Here is a 24,552-nt window from a genome sequence, read left to right as displayed (position 1 = left end):
AGAAGATAAACGGTTCACATTGTTAAAATATAGTATAAAATGAGCCCTAAAAAAATATGTGTAAAAAAAAGTGGTGTCACGTATCTATTTCCATACACACACACACACACATTACTAGGGGTGTGCTATCCACACATCCTTTTTTACTTCTCACACACCCTTTATTAATTTTTGTCCGTTGAGCTTCTTCAATTCATCCGATCCAACGGCCGAAAATTAGAAAGATATGTGAGAAGTAAAAAAGGGTACGTGGATATCACACCCTTATTACTAATGCAGACGTAGCACGTTTGACGGCTTTTGCACGGCAATGGCATATAACATGCATAAAAGTTGCTTAATACGTAATGACAAATTCTAAATTGTATTTGCTATTCTGTTTATGTTTGGACTTTGGAGGCAAATGCCAAATCTCTTTAGCAGAGGCCAAATCCCCGTTTAAAACTACTTAACGGGGATGTAATTGACTTCTCTCCTACTAAAATTGTCCTCATTATATTATATATATGCAATTATTTCCTCATAATAATATGCAGAAATTACGAGTTTTTGTAACGACCTGTTTCTAAAAATTACGATTTTTATAATTTTAAAATGTGAAATTACAAAAATGCCCTTCGAAGAAATGCGTTGATTTTGTTTGACTGCCTTATCATTTCACGTAAGGTCCATTTTCTTAGCATATCCTTGTAGTACTCATCGCTACGGATGCATGGGCGCAAGGGGGACGTAATTTGGAGTTATAACGAAAGAGTTATTAACGAATGAAGTTGACGGCAAAATGGTCATTTGACCATAAATCTGGAAGGCTCCAGATTTTGCTGGAGTAGTGAAATGATGCCATGTGTGTGGTTGGGATGGAATGGAAAGAAGAGAAATGAGAGAGATGGACGGATGAGAGAGAAGAAAAATGAGAGAAGGGAAAGAGGATAGAGTGACCAATCAGAAGAGAGAATAAGGAGGGAAAGGATAGAGAGGGAGGAATGGGCCAAAACCAAACCCCCTTGGACCCGCCGACCCGACCCAGCCGTATTTCCCTACTCTGACCACCATTGACGACGTGACCGGTACCACCTTGTTCCTCATTTCAAACCCAATTGAACCCTCACCTTTAATTCCACCTTTTGGTCACCATATATGAAGATTTGAGCACGAGAGACTCGATGCTCCCTACGAACCCTAGAACGAAGATCAATCTTTCTGGCATCGATCACGGTGGTACACCATCTGGGGTTGGTAGCCTTCCCTTTCAGGAGTAAAACCCAACCGTAATCACAATCATCAGACCTTCGACGAAGGAATGGTGAAGTTCTCAATTTCCAGCCACCTGGTAATTTCGAGGTGTTTTCAGGCCGCTTCCCTGCCGAATTGGACTTCGGTACAGGTATGAAAGTTGTTCCTCTCATTGACATCTTCATTCCTGTAAAATTTGGTGATTTTTGGAATTGGTCGGAATTTGTGGGTTCTGTTCACCAGAAACTGGCGTGTGGCCTTTCGGGCCGCCGCCTTGTGGCAGCTTGTGCGGCGGCACATGGGGGAACCCAAGGTCCCTCCTTAGGTTTTTCAACGTGCCGAATCTGATTTTGCTATCCGTTTTCCCCAAATTCAACCGTCTTAGCAGAGTTTTACTAAATGGTCTCTATGCGTACGTTTAGGTGAATCGGTGGACGTGATCCGGATCTCCCTAGTTCGAGCGTTCGAGCAGCTCTCAGGCAATAAAATATCTATGAGTGGACCCCTTCATAACTTATATATTTTTATAAAATATTAGCCTAGCATGCATTCCATATTTCATGATTTGAATATGATTTATAATATGCTTTATGGACTTTTATAATTATGGTTTACGAAATAGTTTGATTTATCAAAATTATGTTTTATTAAAGGCATTGAATTATTGGATTTGCATATATGGATTTCTATGATTTTTGAATACGGTTTTACGAACATGAATTATTTTATGGATTTCATGAATACGATTTATCTTGGATTTATCATATGAGACTTTGAGCTAGTGAGCTCCTGGTTTGATATGAGTTTTGAGATATGTTTTTGGTACTTATATAGTGGGTTATCATACGGTACATCTGCACACCACGGGTACATATGTCTATGGCCATAGGACATAGATGATGTAGGAATGAGATCTGATATATGATATACCCCCAGCTTCATTGCTAAAAGCAGTGTCGGACAGCTTCACTAGCCACGGCTAGTGTTGGTGTGGATGTATGCTATTTTATACAACTTCACCTTCGGATGATGGACATGTTATACAACTTCACCTTCGGGTGATAAACAGGTTATACAGCTTCACCTTCGGGTGATGGATAGGTTATTCAGCTTCACCTTCGGGTGATAGACAGATACTGCCTTCGGACGACTATGATACCCCTAATTGAGTACATCACTGATATGATTTGGAGACGTTTTACTGATTTGCCTTTGGGCGACGATATTACCATTTATGAGTACTGATTTACTTACATGTTTTACGAATGTTTTGCATGGCATGTTAGGGTTTTCATAAAACCTATTATGTAGTATTATATGTCTTTTCAAAACAGGGGGTTACTATATTCATAAATAAAATGATTTTCATATTATTAGTATTATTATAAACTTTGGTCCACTCACCTTTTCTGTTTTGCGCCCCCTCCGAAATTAGGATCAAGGCACACGATCCCAGCGTCAGGGCACTTCCGCTTAGGCATCTTTGAGACTCCTTTGTGTAGGACACATTCCTCGGTTCGTACCTTTCTACAATAATTCTTTCACATTATTCTTGGTTAGTTGTATGCTTTGAACACGCTCTTACTTTAGTATAACTGTTCTAATTACATATTTTAGTTATATGCGTGTTTAAAATGGCTTCGTCACCCTCGGATGTCTGCCAGCACGTGCCTACCTTGATATTTGGGAATATCAGGGTTGGGGCGTGTCACTTTTATTGTTCAAGTTTGACACATTTTCTACTTCAACCATTGTGATTTTAGTTTCGACAATATTAGTCTTGTAATTTTGTTTGGTTAGCAATCAAGTCCCATAAATAGAACCAATATAACTAAGAAAAATATATACGAAATTGCTTATATTTTGGATTCGTTGCAAACGTTTGGAGACATAATCACTGAATGATCTTGTGAGTTGTGTTTCAATGAAATCTATGATTCTAATGTGATAGCTAGTAAACCAAATTTTAAAATTTCAAACGCAGTAAAGACTTTATACCACTAAATAACAGGTAATGTATATTGATTTTCATTGAACGAGAATATTACAAAATAGGGTTAAACTCTGTTTACTACCATCATGTTTTGTGGTTTTTAACATTTAGTACATGAAGTTTTTTTTGTCCTAGAGTCATACCTAAAATGTTAATTTTGGGACAGCCTCATACCTCCATTAGTTTGGCTGTTAAGTCTTCCGTTAACTGATGACGTGGTGCTCACGTGGACAATGACTGTGCGCCACATGTCAATATGGGTCTACATGGATATTAAAAAATTTAAAACTAAAACTAAAACAAAAATTTAAAATTTAAAAAACTAAAAACCGAGCCTAAACCTAAAAAATTTAATTTAAAATTGCCCTCTTGGTCGTCGCCCTCTTCTTCACACAATTTCCAAACCCAGCTACCAACCCTTCGACCATATCAATCGACCCGAACGGGCTGACCGGGATTTGATTGAAGGAAAACAGCACAATCTCTTCATCTCCGGTGATGGCGGCGCAAGCAAAAGCTCTTCTTTACACTCATTTCGACTCTCGGCAAACCCATTAATGGAATCCTCAAGCTCTCTGAGAATGTACCAATGTCCCACCCCAAATGCGAAACCTCCAGCGCATCGATCATCCCCTGGTCCCCAGACCGAGCCTCCTCACTGCCATGGGACGACGCACCGCCGCCGCCTTTCTCCGGGTATGAAATCTGGTGGTTGATGGGTTTTGGGTCAGGCTGTGATAGGTTGTTTCGTAAGTTGTCAATTCAGATTTCTTAGATCTCTTTGGAGACGTTTGGGATGGCGGAGGAGTTGTGTGTAAAGGTCTTGGCTTTCGAGGAGTTGTTGTTGTTGCAACGGGAAGTGAACGAGAGCGAGATGAGGAAAAGGACGAGAACAATGGTGGCTCCGACCCAAATTCCCAAAACAACCCATAAATGCAAACCGAAAATAGAGGTCCTTTTCAACGAGCGACGCAAAGCATTTTTCCAAATGATGATGGCTTACCCGATTTTGGTAGCTTAGGTGGTCTCAGTGGATTGGGAGGAACAAGTGGGTTGGGTTAGGCTGTGCAGCTGATGGCTTTTTGTGTTGAATGGAGAAGAAGAAACAGAGAGAGGAAGAAGGTTAGGTGCAAAGGCGGCGGCAACTTTAAATTTTGTAGGTTTAGATTTGGTTTTTAGTTTTTTATAAAACTTTTGTTTTAGTTTTTTTTTAATTTTTTAATATCCACGTAGACCCTTAAATGACATGTGGCGTCCAGTCATTATCCACATAGGCGTCACGTCATCAATTAATGGCAGACTTAACAGTTTGACTAATGGATGTATGAGACTGTCCCAAAATTTACACTTTAGGTATAACTCTAGGACGAAAAAAACTTGATGTACTAAATATTGAAAACTACGAAACATGAGAGTAGTAAACAGTCTTTTGCCCTACAAAATATATATGACTCGATTTAATATGTTTTATACTAAATTTTATAATATTGATACATAAATTAACATTAAATTGTAAAATGATAGAGAATTTTACTTTGAGAAAATTTCCTTAGTATTTCTGCTAAATTAATAGGTAATATGCATTAGTTTTTCATCAAGAGACTACAGAAAATATATGACTGGTAAAATCATTTGGAGCCACGTAAGTGTTCGCTTTCTGGTTGCCTTTTGGAGCACAAACGAGGACGTTGCTTTTTAACTCCCTATAAAATGCTACAACGTAATCTTAGGCAGGTGCTCAGATTGTCTTTGAAATTTTCCGTAGTGAGAGAACAAGATAAGACTGTGAGAAGCCTCCTTCTTCTACCAGCCCCAGGTTCCCGGTTCCAGGTTCTTCCTTTCTCTCTCTTCTTTCTCTCTCTTCAAAACCCAACATTTTCACTCTCATTTTAATCCTTTTAGCTCACTTGGGTTGGTCTTAATTTTCTGTTAGGTTGCCTAGAAAGTTTAAGGTGCTTGTGAAATGAACCCAAATTCTCAAACTTCTTATGATTTTGGTTTCCTGGGAATTGTTCATTTTCTGACATGGATGTGAAATTGTGAATGAAAATAGGAAATTAGTTTTGTATAATTATTTTCTGTTTTTGTTTAGATTTGTTATATTTCATGTGATATGATGTTTTGGAGACATGAACTGATAAGATTGAGGTGAAAGTTTCATAACATAACATGCCTTTGGATTGATTGTTCTCCTTTTTCTTATAAATTTGATATCTTGACAAGGATTGCTTGGTGGGATGAGGAGATATTACCCTCCCTTTAGATATTTACCAATTACCATGATCCTGGGATTGAAAAAAATTTGAGTCAATTTTTTTACATCGAATCTGTTGGCTGAGGGCGAGCTTTGGTGCAATGGAAAGTTGTTCCTTTGTGAACAGAAGGTCACGGGTTCAAGTCATGGAAACAGCCTCCTTGCAAAAGCAAGGGTAAGGCTGTGTACGATAGACGTTCCTCCCCCAACCCTCGGAAGCGTTGTTAGCTTGTGGTCGCCGAATCTCTTGGCTGTAAATTTTATATGCATCTAGGTAGTTTTCAGTTGCTTGTGGATTGAATTTGATGTCCGAATTGTTTGCTCGATTCAGATATGGCATCGGTACATAGTGCCCTGACACCGGTTGTGTGTAAGAATGGCAGTCATTCTTCTGCAGCAAAGTTCCCGACTACTACCTTCTTGCCCGGGTTTGATGCCGTGGGGCATCCTTCAAGTCCGTTTAAGAAGGAAGTGTGCCTTAGTTCCCTGAGCTCAGGTGCTAAAGCTACACTTACCTTTGATCCCCCAGCAACCAATTCTGAGAAACCCAAACTACCAAGGCATACAGTCGATCCCACTTCTCCAGATTTTCTTCCTCTTCCATCTTTCGAACAATGTTTTCCCAAGAGCACAAAAGAACACAGGTATGTCTCTTTCTCTTCTCCCATTTCTCCACATGATTTTTTTTGTGCGTCTTGAAATGTCTAACTTGTTCAATCTTTTAAATCACTCGTGAATCATAAGGTACACAAGTGATTTGATTTGTGGTGTAATGATGTGTGATTTGCTCGGCAGGGAAGTTGTTCATGAAGAAACTGGTCATGTGCTAAAAGTTCCCTTTCGACGAGTACACCTGGCTGGGGATGAACCTCCATTTGACAACTATGATACCAGTGGTCCACAAAACATTAGCCCGCGCGTTGGTAAGCACAATAACTTTATTTCAACATCTGTTTTATTGGTAGTCTTCTTCACCCCTTGAACTGAAACATTTGATTGAAAATTGTTATACAATGTTCAATTTGGAATGATAACGTGGTTTCCATCAAAATGTCTTTCAATTCTTGTGTTTTGGGTTTAAATGAGATTTCTTTATCCATTTACTTGGTTGAAATTGATAAATAGGACTCCCTCAACTGCGGAAAGATTGGATTGAGAGGCGAGACAAATTAGGTGCACCAAGATACACTCAGATGTACTATGCTAAGCAGGGAATTATAACTGAGGAGATGTTGTACTGTGCCGCTCGTGAGAAGCTTGACCCAGAGTTTTTGAGATCAGAAGTAGCTCGTGGGCGGGCAATTATCCCCTCCAATAAGAAGCACTTGGAGCTTGAGCCAATGATTGTCGGAAGAAAATTTTTGGTCAAAGTTAATGCAAACATTGGAAATTCTGCTGTTGCCAGCTCTATCGAAGAGGAAGTTTACAAGGTCCAATGGGCAACTATGTGGGGTGCTGACACTGTTATGGACCTCTCTACAGGACGCCACATCCATGAGACCCGTGAATGGATCCTGCGTAACTCTCCTGTGCCAGTAGGGACTGTACCCATTTATCAAGCACTTGAAAAAGTGGACGGAATTGCAGAAAACCTTAACTGGGAAGTGTTCAGAGAAACTCTTATTGAACAAGCCGAGCAGGGTGTAGATTACTTCACCATCCATGCTGGGGTTCTACTACGGTACATCCCACTAACAGCAAAGCGTATGACTGGTATTGTTTCACGAGGAGGATCCATTCATGCAAAGTGGTGCTTAGCTTATCACAAAGAGAATTTCGCTTACGAGCACTGGGACGACATACTTGACATCTGCAATCAATATGATGTGGCCCTGTCAATTGGTGACGGGTTGAGACCTGGTTCCATTTATGATGCCAACGACACTGCACAGTTTGCAGAACTCTTAACTCAGGGTGAACTGACCCGTAGGGCATGGGAAAAGGATGTTCAGGTCATGAATGAAGGACCTGGACATGTTCCAATGCACAAAATTCCTGAAAACATGAAAAAACAGCTCGAATGGTGTAACGAAGCGCCTTTCTACACTCTTGGTCCTCTAACAACTGATATTGCTCCAGGATATGATCACATCACCTCTGCCATTGGTGCTGCCAACATTGGGGCTCTAGGCACTGCCCTTCTCTGTTATGTAACCCCAAAAGAGCACCTTGGGTTGCCAAACCGCGATGATGTGAAGGCTGGAGTTATAGCATATAAGATAGCTGCTCATGCCGCTGATCTAGCCAAAGGTCACCCATATGCTCAAGCCTGGGATGATGCACTGAGCAAGGCAAGATTTGAGTTCCGGTGGATGGACCAGTTCGCCTTGTCACTAGACCCTATGACTGCCATGTCATTCCATGATGAAACTCTGCCAGCTGATGGTGCCAAGGTAGCCCATTTTTGCTCCATGTGTGGTCCAAAATTCTGTTCTATGAAGATAACAGAGGATGTGAGGAAGTACGCTGAAGAGCATGGTTACGGGAGTGCTGAGGAAGCTGTGATTCGTGGAATGGATGCTATGAGTGCTGAGTTTCTTGCTGCCAAGAAAACTGTCAGTGGAGAACAACATGGTGAAGTTGGAGGGGAAATATACTTGCCAGAAAGTTATGTGAAAGCCGCAGAGAGGTCCACAGAGAGGTGAAGGTCAGTAAATGTTTTTATTTTTATTTTGTTTTTATTTAAGCCGCATTCATTGGTGAATCGGTTTGAAGAAGAAACTAACTATCGTGCATTCTACTATCTTCATTTAGCAAATAGACAGCTCAAATCTACGCTGTTCTAATTCCTTCTTTGTTCTTTTGTTTTACAATGGGAACAGTTGCAGGTTTGAGTGAATAACCAGAATCAGTTTGACGACTCTGGAGGCTTTCGTGCATGATTGGCTTGTGCACAACGGAGGTCTTAGGTTTTCATTTTCGTGCTATGACATTATCCTTTTGACATTATCCTTTTCTTTCTTGAGCTTGTGTTTCTTCGTAATAAATTGCTTTCCGTTCATGTTACATCGATGTGTTTATATTTTTAGTTTTTAGCATCATATTGACATAAAGGACGCACCAGGGGTGCCTGTATCTGCTCCAGCACTGGCCTCGTGGTTAGTATGCGAGCAGGTCTGGCTGAGATAGTCCCTTTGAACCTGAACAGGTTAATGCCTGCGTAGGGAGTGTGCATCTCTTTTTCCTGTTTCTGTGCTTGCACAGGGAGGGAGAGCTTTCGTCCATGGTTCAGGCTAGCTGATGGCATCATTGCCGATCTGATCAGTCTGCACGGCTGGGAGTAACTGAGTGGCAATTATATGGTACAAACCGGAAGCTAATGCCTATAACTCAGCAGCTTCACTACATAGTATCACTGAACATTATCATTTTGTTCTCTCGTCTTTTGCAACTGGTTTCTTCCTTAAAACTCATTTTTCGAGCTCGGAGCTGGTAAAAACGGAAAGGTATGCACACCATTAAGTGCAAAAACATGCACAAATCTCGTTCATTTTGCTCCGAATTTGTACTTTCTAAAACTGTAACCACTCGAGCATCACTCGAGGCTATATTTCTAAATCTTGAAGAAAAATGCCTCGAGTCTTTCATGTGTTAGAAAAGGGTTAGTTTCCCGAATTTCCAGCTAACAAATTCGGAGAACTGAATAGATACATTGTATTGAATTTCATCTGCAAATTTTACAACAAATACAAAAAATGACTTGGTTGCAATCCTGACAAGGCATGGATGGTTGATCACCCCGTTGGGGATGAACTGAAATGAATCCTCCTCATAGGTTAATCTAGGGGATGCAAAGTGGTTACAAAAACAGTTCGTCTGTCGCCTCACTCGGCCGCATCAGAACTCTCATCTGCCGCTGTCCCTGCAATCCGAAATCGAAAAATGAAAACGGATCAACGAAAGGAAATTCCAAGAAAAGATCCTTTAAAACTGAAACTAGCAAACATCACTGATCCTTCCTACACATCCTAACTCAAGCAAGAATCAACAAATATGACTTTGACAAAAAGAAAACGACATTGCCCCTACCCCAGAGGTCCTGGATTCGATTCTCCCCTTTGCTAAAATCGCGTTCCCTCCAGCACCCAAGTCCTATATTCGATTTCCCCTAAGCTCACTAGAATCGACAAATATGAGTTTGATAAATAAACAACCACATTGCACCGTGTCCCCGAGTTTCTATGTTCGTTTTCTCCCTCCCTAATATCGCTTGTTAGGAACAGAAAAAACACATTGCCCTGCAAACTTTTATCCTCCATGTTCCAAGTTCGGAACCCAATTAACTGTAAGGAAAACTAACGAAAAGTTCAAAAAAATATTAGTTTTAATGAAAAATGACAAATAAAGACGTAGTGAGTACCAGGAGTGGTTTTTCGTTCAAAATGGTGTTTTATTAAAACTCCCTTAACCGTAAATACGCATACATATGTTCTTATGCTCAATTCAAAATTTTCAACAAATTCACGAATCCAGAAAACTAGTTCTACAAATGCAAATAAACTAAACAAACCCAAATCAAATCAGACCAAACTGGCTTCAAAAAATGGCATAAAAACTTAACCTTGAGCTTCAACTCCTTCTTCTTCCTGCTCTGCACCGTCTTCGTCCTCCTCCTCGTCCTCCGTCTCTCCGTCGTAATCAACCCCATACCTCGCATTCAGATAATCCACTGTCTCCGGCGTCATGATCAACTTATCGGCATTCAAAATATCGAACAAATTCAAAGTCCTAGGCGTCAGCATCTTCAAAGTCCCAATATTTCTGCTCGAAAGCCTCACATTGTTCGCCACCTCCGTCACCAGAAACGTCGTTTTCTCCTTCGGGTCCAAACCCCATCTCCTCATCGCCGCAATAAACTCCGTCGTCTTCGGCTTCCCAAGTTTCTCAAACTCGTCATTGAAATCCTCCACCACGATTGTGTTCTCCGCCGCGCTCACTACCGCCGTCGAAATCGCGAGCCGTTTCTCCTTTCGATTGATCTTGATGCTCCAATCCCTGGGCTTGGGTCCGAACACGACCCCTCCGCCGGGCCTGAGCGGGGTACGGGTCGAACCCTGGCGGGCATGACCCGTCTTCTTCTGCGGGTAGGGTTTTCTCCCTCCTCCGCTGACCTCCGCGCGGGTGAGGGTGGAAGCTGTGCCGCGGCGCTTGTTCTGGAGATCAGTGATGATGGCGCGGTGGACGACGGCACGAGCGGTATCCGGTAGCGCGGACTTGAGGTCGAGGAAGGTCTCGCCGACCTTATCTCCGGTGAAGGAGAGGACTGGGAGGGTGGCAAGCTCAGCCGAGACGGTGAGGGGTTTGGGGGTTTTTGGAGAATTGGTGGGTGCAAGGACTGAGAAGGGTTTGTGGGACGAGGAGGGGAGGAAGATTGAGGAGGTGAAAAAGGAGAGCGATATGGGCGCTGCGGAGGTCGCCATTGTTGGAGAGCTGGAGCTCGAGTGATAAGAGTTTGCGACTGTGAGTGATTGATAGTGTTCAAATTTGTTATCCGCTACCACAGCGCCCGCTGCCCATCCGTGCCAGGCGCGCTTTTGTATAAACGACATGTCTTGTGGTTTTGCACGAGGTTATACGACGTTGCGTTTTTCATCTACTTCGCCACTTTGCAATTCGGTTTTTGCATAGCCAACGCCCACAGCCATAATGGTTGCTTAACTTCAACTCGAAGTAGAGATCTCTTGATTAAAAGTGTGATCATTGACTATTTAACTCATCACAACGTGCAGTTATGATTCTTTTTATCAACTTTGATAGAACTTCCGTGGTAAATATGGAAATTCAAATGAGAAAATTTGTAGCAATATCCCTCAACTTTAACCCAATTGGAGAAGTGGTCTCTCAATTTTATCCCAATTACAGCAATTGTCCCTCAACTTTAATCTAATTGTAGTAATAATCATTCCAACATAACTTATTTTGATCGAATTCTGGCAGAATTGATGAAAAAAAGATCATATCTATACATTTTAAAGAGTTAAAGAACTAGTGATCATAGATTTTTAGTTGAGGGACTATTGTTTACTTGAGTTAAAAACGTTACACACAATTTCTACCATTTTTTATTCTTCGAATAATCCATTCCGTTACTCAGAATCGTAAAATTACCTGAAGAAAATAAAAAAGTTTGTAGCACAGAAAAAAGATGCATTTACTCGGTCAAGCTTGAATGACATTGCTGAAAAATTTGTACTTGAAGAACCCAAAAAGGAAAAATGGACACCCTTTTCTTTGCTCTTCAAACCCCATCATAATGCACTCACTGGGAAACTATGACATAAATGTACTAATTGCTACTTCAGAAGACAAGGGGAAGAATGTGGTTTGGCACGATCGGCAAAATGGCGCATCTTCGATTGATCTAGACAGGCCTGGAGATGCTGGTTTGATGGGCTTAACGTTCCAGTTAGAATGTTTGCCGGGGTTTGGAAAAGTAAGCATTGGGTTACGTTGAGGAAGATTGACGGGGTTCGGTACAATTTGGATAGTGATCTTTTTGCTCCTGAGGCTTTTGAAGACACTGAAAAAGGTTATGAGAATTCTTGGATTACATCATTGGACATGGTGGAGACGTTTTGCTTGTTATGAATACTAAATAGTCCTAAGCCTATCCAACTCCGAAGAGATAAGTCTTTGAAACCAAATACAACACTTCAAACTAAATAATACAAACAGACTAACGACTCGGTCTAACAGTTCATCTCTAGTAAACATCAGGATAGTGATTAGAAATGATTGAGTTTCTTGACATAGTGATAAGATATAATTTGCACGATATTGAGTGGATCTAATCAAGAAATTGAGTTCAAGTTGTCACTAATCTGTATCATTTGATAAGATATATTTTGAGCGATATTGTGCGTATTGTTTTCAAGTTGTCGCTTATCAGTTTGGTTTGATGATTGACTGATGATACGTCTGAAAGGAAAAGTTCGGATAGATTGATTGTGAGTTTTGCAAGTTTTGTTGACTAGTTTCTTGCTCTGTAGAAAACAGAACTAGTAGTTTTGGATCTTAAAGGACCGTTTATTAACCATTTCGTTTTTAGCTTTCATTTTTTAGTTAGAGATAGAGGTGAAATACATGGGAGAAAGGCGGATACAGAAGATTGGTGGAAGGGATGTGGGAGAAACGTATACGGAATGGTAAGAAAATAGTGAAAACAATTTTAAGTTTTCACTTTCAAGCTTTCATTTCACACATCTCACTCATTTTCCTTCCCTCCACCCATCTCCCACCCTTTTTCGTCCCCTTTTCCCCCATATACTTCCCGTCTATCTCTTGCACAAACAACGAAAATTAAAACTAAAACGAAATGGTTATCAAACTGGCCCCATAAGATAGTTTGTTTGATGAAGAAAAGTTGTTGATCTAGAGAGCTAGTGCATGTTATGCTATGATTTCGTTGGGGTTTTTAAAACTTGAGTGGTATTTATATATATTTTCATATTATCTTAGTCATTGAAACCTGTCTAATCTCTAAAGTATCCTAGTGCCGCACGGCCATCTGTTTACCTTAATATCTAATGATAGACGGCTTGCTTTAGAGATTCTAACAATGTTCAAAAGCACCTAACAAGCATTATACCCCACAAAAGCACCTAACTAGCAGGATGCTTGCTGGTGTCTTCTTCCCTGCGTCTTATAAGATATCCTTTTCGCCTTTCGCTTTCTTCGTGAACGATCAACTTTTTCGGATTATTTTTTTCTCGGTTCTTTCAATTAATGTTTTCCATTGTCTCTCACCAGTCACCACCACTGGTGTAAGCAGTAAATTTTTAGAGTATACGAAGTGAGGAAACTTAAATTGTAAACAGTAAATTCTTCTGAACTAACGGCTTGTTCGGAGATGGCCTTTTAGCTCTATTTATGTGTTTTTTGCGCGAATGTTCCAACACAATGGTCTCAGGGATAAAGTCATCAGCAGTAAAAAAGATTTCTTATCCCGAGAAAGATTTCCATTTCCATCTTTCTCGCTCATCACGTGACTAATCAGGTGAACGGGAGCACGTAGAAGACTAGTGTGAATGATGACACACAGTCTATGCAGGAAATTACTGGTGTGAACAATGCTGGTGTGCTATTAATCACTTTCCGTCCATTCTATTTGTTTTTTGTACTTTGTTGATTTGAGGGGTTACTTTATTGATACTTGCACAGAAAGGTGTCCTCACATTTTCAAAGGAGGGTTTCGGACGAGTGGGGAGCCATAGATCATGCGTTTGGTTATTGCTTGAGTGTTTTTTTCACTGTCTTCATCTTCCCTTTTTAGCGGATCTTGTTGACACTATTCTGCCCTCCAACTATAAGAGCTAGCTCGTTATCAATTCCGCTCGTAGCTCTATCAATCTCACTCTCACTCTGTTTTTCTTTCCGACCTCAAAATTTTAATATGGCAACAAGAGCCAAGACCCCGGTGTGCCACAGAGAGTATGTCAAGAAGAAACAAACTACCACAAGTAGCGTTGTGCAAGATGGAAGGTTTGCTGAAACTTTTAGATTCAGGTTTCCTATGTGGTCTGGATTCTTGCCCATGAGACTACTCAAAAATCTTGCCGACAGGGTGGCGGGAACTCTATGTCTGGGCACGGCGTCTGTGAGGGCGAGGCCTTCACAGAAGGACTCGTCATCTAGAAGATCGATGCCATTCGTGGCTCCTATTGATTCTCATAGAGAAGAAGCCATAGAAGATTGCATTGAGTTCATCAACTCTTCATCTATTTCAAGATCAACTTCTATGGCCAAACATTCTCCTTAGATTTTCAATGAAATTGATGAATTTGCATCAATCAATGGTAACGAATGAATTTGAGAAACAAAGTTTAATTTAGTATTGTACAGAAGTTCGATGTATCAAATATGATAGCTATCCCTATGCATATGGTTGTATTGTTTGTATATTGGTGTCCTTATATAATGCAAATTTCGAAGCGTTAACAGGCTGCTTCTTCTTCTAGTTTTGAGACCGGTCTAACCCTTTTAAGAACAGAGAAAAAAATATCATCGGAGGTAAGGTGGCATCGATGAAGATCAAATTCGAACGTGATTCGAAAAACAAAGGGAGGAAGACAATTGCAAAGCTCGAGGGTTTGTGAAGTCATATAGTACACTAGGCCGGTGACTCAGGCCACTGTTACAAAGGGCGCAATCCGTGCATTCGGGGTTGCACCTACGTAAGGGGCTCGTTCACTTGTGAGAGCGGTCTGACCACATGGTTAGTCAAACTGGCCCACTAAAGTTCATCTCCTAAAGCATTATCTACTAATCTTCACCGCTTTTTGTGGTGTGGGGAGAAAAAAAAAACGCGTGTGAAAATCATTTGTCACAAAGAAAACATCAACGAATCAGAACCCCATTTGCCACAAGCTATTCTAATTTCCAAAATATATCATATATATTATGTCCCAGCTGATAAAAAATGGATATCCAAATGAAATTCTTTAGATGCAGAGACCCCATTTGCCACAAGCTATTCTAATTTCCAAAATATATCATATATATTATGTCCCAGCTGATAAAAAATGGATATCCAAATGAAATTCTTTAGATGCAGAGAGAGAGAGAGAGAGAGAGAGAGAGAGAGAGAGAGAGAGAGAGAGAGAGAGAGAGATGAAGAATTTAACACAGCTTAATATGTTCCACAATGATCAATGAGTACAGAAAGCAAATGAGACACAGAATACTGCCTGAAATGCCAGTGTGTGGGAACCAATCATCCAAATGATCAGTCCTTCTTGGCAAAAAGGCCTCCGAAGCCACCCTGCTTCTTCTTCGGCGGCACAACCACAGTGCCCTTGCTGCCGCTGACAGTACCATTCTTGTCCTCAACCTTCTTCAGGATTGGATCAACCTCAAGCAGCTGGTCCTCCTTTGCTAGCCCTCCAAGGATCCAATCAAGCAGACCCTTCTCTTCTTTGCTTCCTCCCTTGGCCGCTGTTGCAGCGTACACTTGGCCGGTTGCCCAGCTGGTCACCACTGGAGGAAAGACCATTGTCAAGGAAGCCATTTTTAAGCTTGTTTGAATCTCCACAGGAATATGGTATGAAAGTTTGGAATAGTTGGGTGTGAATAAGAGGAAGGAAGCAAAGTGAGAAGGATAATATATCCTCCGAGCCTTTTTAAGTGAATGTGAGCCGTTGGATGATTTTTGTATGGTGACTTATATTTTAATGGAAGTGTTTGTGGCACAAGGTCTCCACAAGTGTCTTATCCTCTCATTCCTCTAATATTTTTGGCCAATATTTTTGCAGGTGTTTGTAAATTCTACAAGGAGGAAAAATATAGGGTATTTTGTAAGATGAGGGCTCATCCTAAGTGACATGGATGTGATTAGGAGACGTGGCAGTACTATAACCTGTGCAGTTAGTGGAGACTAGAGTTTTAAAATATGTGCCAAGTGGAGATGGTTAGCCAACTAGGTCTAACTTCTAAGGGGGTTTAACGTTGACGAACTAGAAGAATAAAGCGTAGAACTTTTATTCGATCCAATAACTCTTTAGATTCAATGCATATGAAGAGAAGAAAAGAAAAAAAAAATGTTAACTTGTAACTTGTAAGCATTTCCACTGTGAATGTAAATGATGGCATGGTTACCAAATGGACGCTTGGAGTTGGCATCCATTTTTCTTTCAATAAACGTTGAATTTAGGAAATTACTGAATTCACCTAATCAAAATCTGTTAATGCAAGCTCCTTTTTGACCCGAAATGATACGTCCTTGAGAAGAGTCAAGAAAGGCTCAAGGAAGGAACAAAATACCAGGACAACGGGCCCCTAAATCAGGCTAATAGAACTAGAGGAAGTAACTCCGACCGTTATAAACAACTGCTCAATAGTCTGGTTTGGTTATCAACAAGTAGGCCGAACCCCTTCTAACCCGACGAACCCAAATTTTTCTCCATAATCTGTCCTCGAACTGGCCCAAATGTTAGAGTGGAATAGACTTAGGTTTCGTCGTTTCGATAGTGTCATGAAAAGAAGACTGGGTGGGACCAAGCTAATAGATTAGATATGAAGAAGCCCAAACTACAGAAAAGACTTCCATGTTGTTCATACATCATTACAATAACGTCACATATCAATAATAAATCAAGTTGAGATTCCACCGTAAGACCAAATGACAAGATGAAAAGTAATCTAATTATTTATAAGCATATGCAATGTCTTTTATTTCTCCGATACTCTCAACAAATAAGACAATGTAATACAAATTCTCTCCGCATAACATTATACCATAAAACACCACGAAAATGGTGTACATATATTATGTGCAAGTCCTTCTCCTAACTAGCCTGCCGTATGAGTTAGGCAATGAAGTTTACGGCATAGTATACGGTGTGAATGAGGAAAATCGATCCACATGCGTGCAAAACAATGGGAGCGAAGAAGCCCTTGCCGTGTGGATTGGCCAATCCTGGTGTATTGACAATATTAATATTCCAGATCAAATGATTCTATGAGAGGCAACTCAGCTACGTCTCTTAGGTCTCAGCCAGTTGTTTCACTTAAAAGAAACACATATTTTAGATTTCGATTTCCAGATTTTTGAACAGTTTATCCCGTTTTGTCAAATCGGGTCAACCGATTCCACCCACCCTTTACTCTCTCACTCACAGAGACTTCAACCAAAAAGTGCATGGCTTTAGGTTCTGAGAAATTTCATGTTAAAACAGGAGATAAACTTTACACTAAAAAATTGGATTTTAAATCTCAATTTCTTGTACCTATATATGCAAGGCCTGGCTCATGCAAGCATCAGCTTTCTAAATTACAATGTAAGCATGATCCTTCTAAATTATCATGTAAGCATCATCTTTCTAAATCAAGAAATTAACCATACTGTAAGCCAATGCCATGTACAAGGATTGAAAATGATACCGCGTACCTTAACGTGTCGACGTCGGCCGGAGGTGGCATTTGCTTAGGGCCAGTGACCAAATCAACAATAAGACAGTTAAAAACAACTTCAAAACCCACCTAATTAATCAGTAAATAATGATTTTGATTCGGTTAACTAATTAAACAAATATCTTCCGCGCACCTACTCAATCGACCACAAATTAACAATATAAACCCCTCACTAATTAAATCTTTTTTATTAGGTTTTCGTGTACATATTTCCACGTAAAGTCAATTTCCTGTCAACTAATTGGCAGCGACTTGTATGCCCCAAATTTCCCAACAACTCTTCCTACAAAACTTCAACAGTATAGTTTATATCGATCTTTATATACACCCGTCTCACTTTTTCTCTTAGTATATACTGCTCGATCGGCCAATTCTAGAACCACAACACTAATATAGCCAGCTAAAATGGAAACCCTACCTATTTTCTCCGCCCTATTTGCTGCCGCATTCGTATACCTCTTCTGGTTCTACCTCTTGGCTCGAAAACTCACTGGACCGAGCGTCTGGCCGGTCGTGGGCAGCATTCCGTTTCTCTTCTCAAACCGGAAGCAAATCCACGATTGGATCACAAGCAACCTCCGCGCCACCGGGGGTTCAGCCACATATCAAACATGCACGCTTGCTCTCCCTTTCCTGGCTCGCAAGCAAGGGTTGTTCACCGTGACATGCAACCCTAAAAACATCGAACATATTCTCCGAACACGGTTCGATAATTATCCCAAGGGACCGACGTACCAGGCAGCATTTCACGATCTTTTGGGGGAGGGGATATTCAATAGCGACGGAGAGACGTGGCTGATACAGAGAAAGACGGCGGCGTTGGAGTTCACGACGCGGACATTGCGGCAGGCCATGGCTCGGTGGGTGAACCGGACGATCAGGAACCGGCTTTGGTGCATTTTGGATAAGGCGGCGAGAGATCACATCGCGGTGGACTTGCAGGACCTTTTGCTTCGCTTGACTTTCGACAACATTTGTGGACTCACATTCGGTAAGCAGCCCCCAAGTTTATATTATAATTACACTATCACCCCTCAGCTCGCATAATATCTACTCATGTATTGATATTCAAACTAACATTTTCCCACCAGGCAAGGACCCGGAAACGCTGTCGCCGGAGCTACCCGACAACCCGTTTTCGAAGGCATTCGACAACGCCACCGAAGCCACTCTCAAGCGCCTCCTCTATCCTTCCTTCCTATGGAGAATCCAGAAGCTTTTAGGCCTCGGCGCCGAGCGACAGCTGGAGAAGAGCCTCAAAGTCGTTGGGGACTATATGAACGACGCCGTCGCCGCGCGCAAGTTGACGCCGTCCGACGACCTCATCTCTCGCTTCATGAACAAGCGCGACGTCGACGGCAACCAGTTCCCCAGCGCCGTCCTCCAGAGGATCGCCCTCAATTTTGTCCTCGCCGGCCGCGACACCTCGTCGGTGGCGCTCAGCTGGTTCTTCCACCTTGTCATGGAAAATCCACAAATCGAGGAGAAAATCGTCGCCGAGATCTCGACGGTCCTGAAACAGACACGTGGCGATGATCCGCGACTCTGGGTCAAGGAGCCTTTGGTTTTCGACGAGGCGGATAAGCTGGTTTATTTGAAGGCGGCGCTGTCTGAGACTTTACGACTATACCCCTCCGTGCCGGAGGATTTTAAGTACGTCGTGAACGACGACATTCTGCCTGACGGGACTTTCGTGCCGGCCGGTTCGACAGTGACGTATTCGATTTACTCGGTGGGGAGGATGAAGAGCATCTGGGGGGAGGATTGCATGGAGTTTAAACCGGACCGGTGGATCTCTGCCGACGGGAAGTTCGAACCGCCTAAGGACGGTTACAAGTTCATGGCGTTCAATGCTGGACCGAGGACTTGTTTGGGGAAGGACTTGGCATACCTGCAGATGAAGTCGGTGGCTTCCGCCGTGCTCTTGCGTTACCGGCTGTCTCTGGTTCCCGGATTCCGGGCCCAGCAGAAGATGTCACTCACGCTCTTCATGAAGAACGGGCTTCAGGTGTATTTGCATCCACGTAAGTTTGGAGGTGGGCCAGATCAAGTTACTCAGGTCGCTGACACCTCAGCATAGGCAGGGGTATTTTCGAGATTCAGAACAACCATGGCATGTCTATGTTGGTGGCTAGTGGGTAAGAGAGATTTTTCAGAGCTCGTTTGAATGTGTTTTTAAAATGATTGAAAATGTTTTTAGTGAAAATGTTTTTAGAACCAATCCTTAGTAAAAATGCAAGTAAATTCTGGAAAAGCAATTAAAGTGCTTCTTGGAAGAAGCAAATATCTGGTACTTCTTGCAGAAAGCACTTTAAGTGCTTTTGAAACCAAAAAACATTTTCTCTAAAAATGCTTTCAGTCATTTTAAAAGCACATCCAAACGAGCTCTTAGTATGCTGGAAACACGATTTGGAATACTAAGTGTTATAATATAATTGACTTAAAATTTAAAAAGAATTCAATCAATTGTATTTTGACACTTGATGTTTCAAGTTGTGTTCCTGACACACTGAAAAATTTCTTGGTTGTAATTAAGAAAAATGTATACGTTGTCAATTGTTGGCTTTGTTGGGTGGGTTAAGTAAAAAAGCGGGTTGAATGGGTGAGTGATGGTTGCTCATCTAAGTTGGAAGATTTGATGATGTCTTTGCGTTGTTAATTATATTCCATATTATTTGATGTGTTTTTTTTAATACTTTTTTTAATAAAATGTAAATGTACTCTCTTTAACCTATTCTATATATGTAGTAGTAAAACTAGATAGCCAATTGTTTTAACATTTTTAATTTAGTTAGGGGTGATGTTTTTGTTTTGCACAAATGAAGCGAAGGAGGGAGAATTAAACGCAAAATTACAGGTGCAAGGTTATTGTTAGATTCCACATCGTTTAAGGAAGAGGATCTTTTATGCCTTATATATATATGTCCACCTTCATATAGCACGAGACCTTTTGGGAGCTCACTGACTTCGGATTCCATTGGAACTCCGAAGTTAAGCGAGTTTGCGCGAGAGCAATCCCAAGATGGGTGATCCACTAGGAAGTTTTCGTGTGAGTTCCTAGAAACAAAATCGTAAGGGCGTGGTCGAGGCCCAAAGCGGACAATATCGTCCTACGGCAGAGTCGAGCTTGGGATGTGGTGGAGCTCAGGTCGGGATGTGACAATTTGGTATCAGAGCCAATCATTAGCCGGAAGTGTACCGACGAGGACGTCGGGTCCCTAAGGGTGGTGGATTGTTAGATCCCACATAGTCTAGGAGAGAGGATCCTCTATGCCTTATATGTACATGCTCACCACTATATAGCACAAGGCATTTTGGGAGTTTACTGACTTCGCGTTCCATTGGAACTCTGAAGTTAAGCGATTTTGTGCGAGAGCAATCCCAAGATGGGTGACCCACTGGGAAATCCTAGTGTGAATTCCTAGAAACAAAACCGTAAGGGAGTGATCAGGATCCAAAGTGGACAATATCATAGTATGTCGGAGTCGAGCCCAGAATGTGGTGGAGACCGAGTCGGGATGTGACAGCTATATTCTCTTTACTACTTGTCTTAGGAGTCTATTTTTCCGCCTTGTGCAGAGGTGTGATCAAAATGCTTAATTAATTTCAAAGTTCGACTCATTCTTTAACCTAATCTTCCATTCTTGCTTTGACGAACATTTATCTTAACCTATAATCCCGATAAAATAAAATTGTATAACGTATCTATAATCACTACTTAGATTGTTGTGTACAAATCTCATAAAGGCGAGCCTTGTTTTGATAAGTGAATTTTCATTCGCAAATGTCACTTATCCGAGAGATATGATTAACAAATCATTAGTAGCTAACCAACTTGTAGGAGAGAGTCTATCTTCTAATTTTAAGTTGCACACAATTTTTCTCTCTTCAAAAAATTGAATATAATAAATTATTTCTTTCCACCCAATCCTAAACACCAACTTGTATGATGATATTGTAGGAGGATTACAAGGTAAACTTTTGATGTAATTATGTACCAACTTGTATAATGATTCAATGTTAAAGAATGAAGCAGATGTCCCTTTATCGCAATGGCAGAAAACAATAATGCCTATGCACTGATGCAGTTCGATCATCACCAATCCCATTTCCTCTAACATTTAACAATTTAACCCATTAAAACTATCATTTATAAGAAGAAAAAACAGTTTAAGAATGATTCAAAAGGGTATATTAATGGGAAATGCATATATATACATGCAGATTACAATATAGGGGTGTGCTATCCACACACCTCTTTTTATTTCACACACCCTTTGTTAATTTCTGTTCGTTGATCTTCTTCAATTCATCTGATCCGACGCCGAAAATTAGAAAGGTGTGTGAGAAGTAAAAAAATGTGTGTGGATATCACACCCCTACAATAGATTGCTAGATAACCATAAATATTTGAATTGTTAGTATTTGATACAACATTTACAGGAAATGGCTGTGTGTTGAGGTCATTTAATTTTTCTATGTATTCATCTTTCATGAAAATGGGTATGAAATGCAACCAAATTTATCAAACCACATATGTTGCACTTCCCTCTTCAGATTTCAAGCTCGCCGTTCCATGTCAAAATCTTCGAACAATTCTCCTTCAAGTCCAAGAATCTCAACAAAAAGATGTAGCTTTGCTTGCAAATCGAATTTCATGGCGTTTTTGGTACTTCTGTATTCAGGATCGAAGCCCCGAGCGATTGTTAAGGATCAAGTTATCTGTGAACTAATCTATGACCTTTTCGCCAGTTGAGAAAAGATTCCAGACAACAGTTCCGACCAGGTAAAGCCCTACTGAAACCTTGAACACATCGTCCCAAGAACCTGAAAATAGTCAATGTGGAGAGGGAGGGATGTTAGAACTTAGAAACAGCTTGTTGCCTAAAGCTTACAACTTGATGTCCTGATTGGATGTCGAAGCCAAAATTTTTATGGCCAATTTGATTTCCACATATGTGTGAAATGAAAACTAAAATCTGCAACAGATGGAGACTAACCATGTTGTAAGATGTAACCGGTGGACGCCGTTCCAAAGACACCTGCCAGCACTCCGGCAGTATTTGACAAACCAAGCAATACCCCCTGAGAAACAGTTGGAATGAAGATAATTAGAACCATATTTACTCTTCACTCTGCCATACAATACTACAAATCCGAACGCGTGCATTGGCAAGTGATCGACAGGCTTATGTTGGAACTTAGTAAGATGTTTGATCCCACGGTTTAAATTACACGGATCAAATTTTAACATACAAGCCAAAACCAGATACTAAAACCAATACTTACAGAATATCGTGGAGCGATATCTTGATGGTTTGAATATAGACCAGATTGTGAGAATGCATCAGTTCCCTATCCAAGCAAAGGAGACAAAAACAAGATAAGGCAAATGATAGCAAATGAACAACCAAAATATTAAGCAATTGTACCAAACTTTGAAAAGAAGCATACCTGACTGCATGCCATACATAGAACAGCCATTGCAGGAGAATTAATATGGCTCAACTGTGTTAGGAAGAAAGCGGGGCCTAAAAACCCAATTGTTTGCATAATCTGCAATGGATGATATAGATTAACAATGCAGACAGCTGATTTAGAGAAATGTGATTTTCTAGGAAGATTGTTCCCCGGATACTGTTTGGTTTAGATTAAAAAAGATGATGTTAATGTAATACCTTCCGAACCCTTGTCACGGAGAAACCCTTACTGACTAGTGTGTCTGCAATCCAACCGCCAAGATTTGCAGAAAATGCCATTGTTAACCAGGGCAGGACGCAGAATAGCCCTGATTCGGTAAGATTGAACTTCAGTACCTAATGGTTGGATTAATGTAAAATCAGTATTCAACTTGCAATTTCAGGCCCGATTGAACACTTTGCCACTTTGCAGCAACAAGCATTAACGCATTTCGTAGTACCGTCTATTTTGACAAAGCCACAAGAAAGTTAATTTTAATACTAAAAGGAAAACTATGCAGCATGAAATTAGGGTAACAAATGCAAGAAATGATGACTTACTTGATTATAGTATGTTGGCATCCATGTGAGAAGAATAAATGTTCCCCAATTGTGGCAGAAGTGAGACACTATCAGGGCCCAAACAGGTGCTTTTGACAAAATTAATTTCCAAGGAATCGCTTTAACAGGTTCCTTGGAAATACTACTTGCAAGAATAAGCTTCTTCTCCGCCGGTCGCAGCTCTGGATCCTCGAGAGGTGAACTATGTGCCTACATCAACAGCCCCATGAAAAAATATCGAATATTAATCTTATACATCAGTATTGAAAAAATGATGACATTGGTTACAAATAACCAAACTTAAAGAGAAAAGTCGTAACTTATCTTGCAAGTAACATGTTTCGTACTATTCTACGTGGGGGGAGTTTAAAACATCACTCACCTTACTTAGCCATACAGAGAACCAGACCGTCCCCAGGGAACCGAAGGAGTAAAAGACTGATGGCCATCCAAACTGATGTATTAGAAATGGCGAAAAGGCCAAGCCGGTGACCGACCCAAGATACATTCCACTGTAAACCAGAGCCAAAGATCTACTTCTCTCTGCTACTGGAATCCATTTTGACAGTATATTATTCATGGCAGGCATAGCAACACCCTGAACAGAAAAGCAGACTAAGTGAATAGTAATTAGTAAAATATAACAAATAACCATAGTGATTAGTAATTAGTAATTAGCAAAAGTTAACGAATAATCATAGATATTAGTAACTGATAAGCAAAGTACTTCCTACATATTAGATATTACTGATGAATTTTAGAAGACCAACCTCACCAATCCCCATGAAAGCGCGAACAACTAGTAGGAAAGGCAATCCAATTTTAGCAGCAACAGGAGTGAGAATAGTAGCAATGGACCACCAAATGACTCCAAATGCCAGTACTTGCTTCCCACCTACTGTGTCTGCCCATATTCCACCAGCAATCTGCCACTCACAGTTATAAGTTAACCAAAAAAAAAACAGATGAAACACCAAAGTGTTGAGTCCCCGGGGTAAACCCAAGTAGCGAGGGAAGGCGGAGTAATAGGTTAGGATTATGGTAAGTTCAAGATTTTGATTCCCTTCAACATAACTAAAGGAAAAACCGATATGTTAATCTCATCGGCTATACAATTTAAATTCAGTATGAAAGGATTTAGGCCT

The 24,552-nt window shown here is 40.8% G+C and overlaps 4 protein-coding genes across 9 annotated transcripts in view; 2 read left to right on the top strand and 2 right to left on the bottom strand.

Moving 5' to 3' along the window:
- The first annotated feature begins 4,921 nt into the window (after positions 1-4,921).
- On the top strand, positions 4,922-9,147 carry LOC137715480 (phosphomethylpyrimidine synthase, chloroplastic-like). 6 transcript variants are annotated; one of them, XR_011065569.1, is made up of 6 exons: positions 4,922-5,042; positions 5,812-6,124; positions 6,276-6,403; positions 6,606-8,127; positions 8,303-8,382; positions 8,566-9,147. XR_011065569.1 is itself a non-coding variant. In XM_068454822.1 (5 exons), exons 1-4 carry the CDS (start codon positions 4,937-4,939, stop codon positions 8,123-8,125), a joined length of 2,067 nt encoding a protein of 688 aa, XP_068310923.1. In that variant the 5' UTR covers positions 4,922-4,936; the 3' UTR covers positions 8,126-8,127; positions 8,303-8,486. The 6 variants fall into 6 exon arrangements, 3 of the variants coding, with proteins under 3 accessions (XP_068310923.1, XP_068310924.1, XP_068310925.1); XR_011065568.1 differs by having other exon boundaries at positions 8,545-9,147; XR_011065567.1 differs by having other exon boundaries at positions 8,303-8,389; positions 8,545-9,147.
- On the bottom strand, positions 9,121-10,989 carry LOC137715481 (large ribosomal subunit protein uL4c-like). Its single transcript, XM_068454825.1, has 2 exons — positions 10,042-10,989; positions 9,121-9,342 (listed from the first exon to the last, which is right to left on the bottom strand). The coding sequence occupies exons 1-2, from the start codon at positions 10,898-10,900 to the stop codon at positions 9,305-9,307; spliced, it is 897 nt and encodes a 298-aa protein (XP_068310926.1). The 5' UTR covers positions 10,901-10,989; the 3' UTR covers positions 9,121-9,304.
- A 6,770-nt stretch (positions 10,990-17,759) lies between these two features.
- LOC137716417 (cytochrome P450 86A1-like) lies at positions 17,760-19,562 on the top strand. The gene is made up of 2 exons (XM_068455868.1): positions 17,760-18,378; positions 18,479-19,562. The coding sequence occupies exons 1-2, from the start codon at positions 17,793-17,795 to the stop codon at positions 19,465-19,467; spliced, it is 1,575 nt and encodes a 524-aa protein (XP_068311969.1). The 5' UTR covers positions 17,760-17,792; the 3' UTR covers positions 19,468-19,562.
- Positions 19,563-21,580: 2,018 nt separating this feature from the next.
- LOC137714753 (sodium-dependent phosphate transport protein 1, chloroplastic) overlaps positions 21,581-24,552 on the bottom strand; it is a 3,561-nt gene continuing 589 nt past the window's right edge. The window contains exons 3-10 of the mRNA XM_068453888.1: positions 24,178-24,333; positions 23,790-24,005; positions 23,408-23,617; positions 23,066-23,203; positions 22,842-22,943; positions 22,677-22,742; positions 22,388-22,472; positions 21,581-22,214 (exon numbers count right to left, since the gene is read on the bottom strand). Coding sequence (XP_068309989.1) covers positions 22,117-22,214; positions 22,388-22,472; positions 22,677-22,742; positions 22,842-22,943; positions 23,066-23,203; positions 23,408-23,617; positions 23,790-24,005; positions 24,178-24,333 — 1,071 coding nt within the window. The 3' untranslated portion in view covers positions 21,581-22,116. The remainder of the gene's footprint in view (positions 22,215-22,387; positions 22,473-22,676; positions 22,743-22,841; positions 22,944-23,065; positions 23,204-23,407; positions 23,618-23,789; positions 24,006-24,177; positions 24,334-24,552) is intronic.

This window comes from Pyrus communis, chromosome 14 (assembly GCF_963583255.1).
Source record: "Pyrus communis chromosome 14, drPyrComm1.1, whole genome shotgun sequence".
Classification (NCBI taxonomy): Eukaryota; Viridiplantae; Streptophyta; class Magnoliopsida; order Rosales; family Rosaceae; genus Pyrus; species Pyrus communis.
Note: the sequence above shows the minus strand (reverse complement) of the source record. Positions and strands in the feature narration are given on the sequence as shown.

What these genes read in the sequence shown, in the direction of transcription:
- LOC137715480 (XM_068454822.1), top strand. Translation starts at nt 4,937, where the DNA reads ATGCTACAACGTAATCTTAGGCAGGTGCTCAGATTGTCTTTGAAATTT. An exon ending in AAGAGCACAAAAGAACACAG is followed by an intron (nt 6,125 to 6,275) that starts GTATGTCTCTTT and finishes TTTGCTCGGCAG; the next exon opens with GGAAGTTGTTCATGAAGAAA. An exon ending in AAACATTAGCCCGCGCGTTG is followed by an intron (nt 6,404 to 6,605) that starts GTAAGCACAATA and finishes ATTGATAAATAG; the next exon opens with GACTCCCTCAACTGCGGAAA.
- LOC137715481 (XM_068454825.1), bottom strand. Translation starts at nt 10,900, where the DNA reads ATGGCGACCTCCGCAGCGCCCATATCGCTCTCCTTTTTCACCTCCTCA. An exon ending in AGAAGGAGTTGAAGCTCAAG is followed by an intron (nt 9,343 to 10,041) that starts GTTAAGTTTTTA and finishes TTCGGATTGCAG; the next exon opens with GGACAGCGGCAGATGAGAGT.
- LOC137716417 (XM_068455868.1), top strand. Translation starts at nt 17,793, where the DNA reads ATGGAAACCCTACCTATTTTCTCCGCCCTATTTGCTGCCGCATTCGTA. An exon ending in CATTTGTGGACTCACATTCG is followed by an intron (nt 18,379 to 18,478) that starts GTAAGCAGCCCC and finishes TTTTCCCACCAG; the next exon opens with GCAAGGACCCGGAAACGCTG.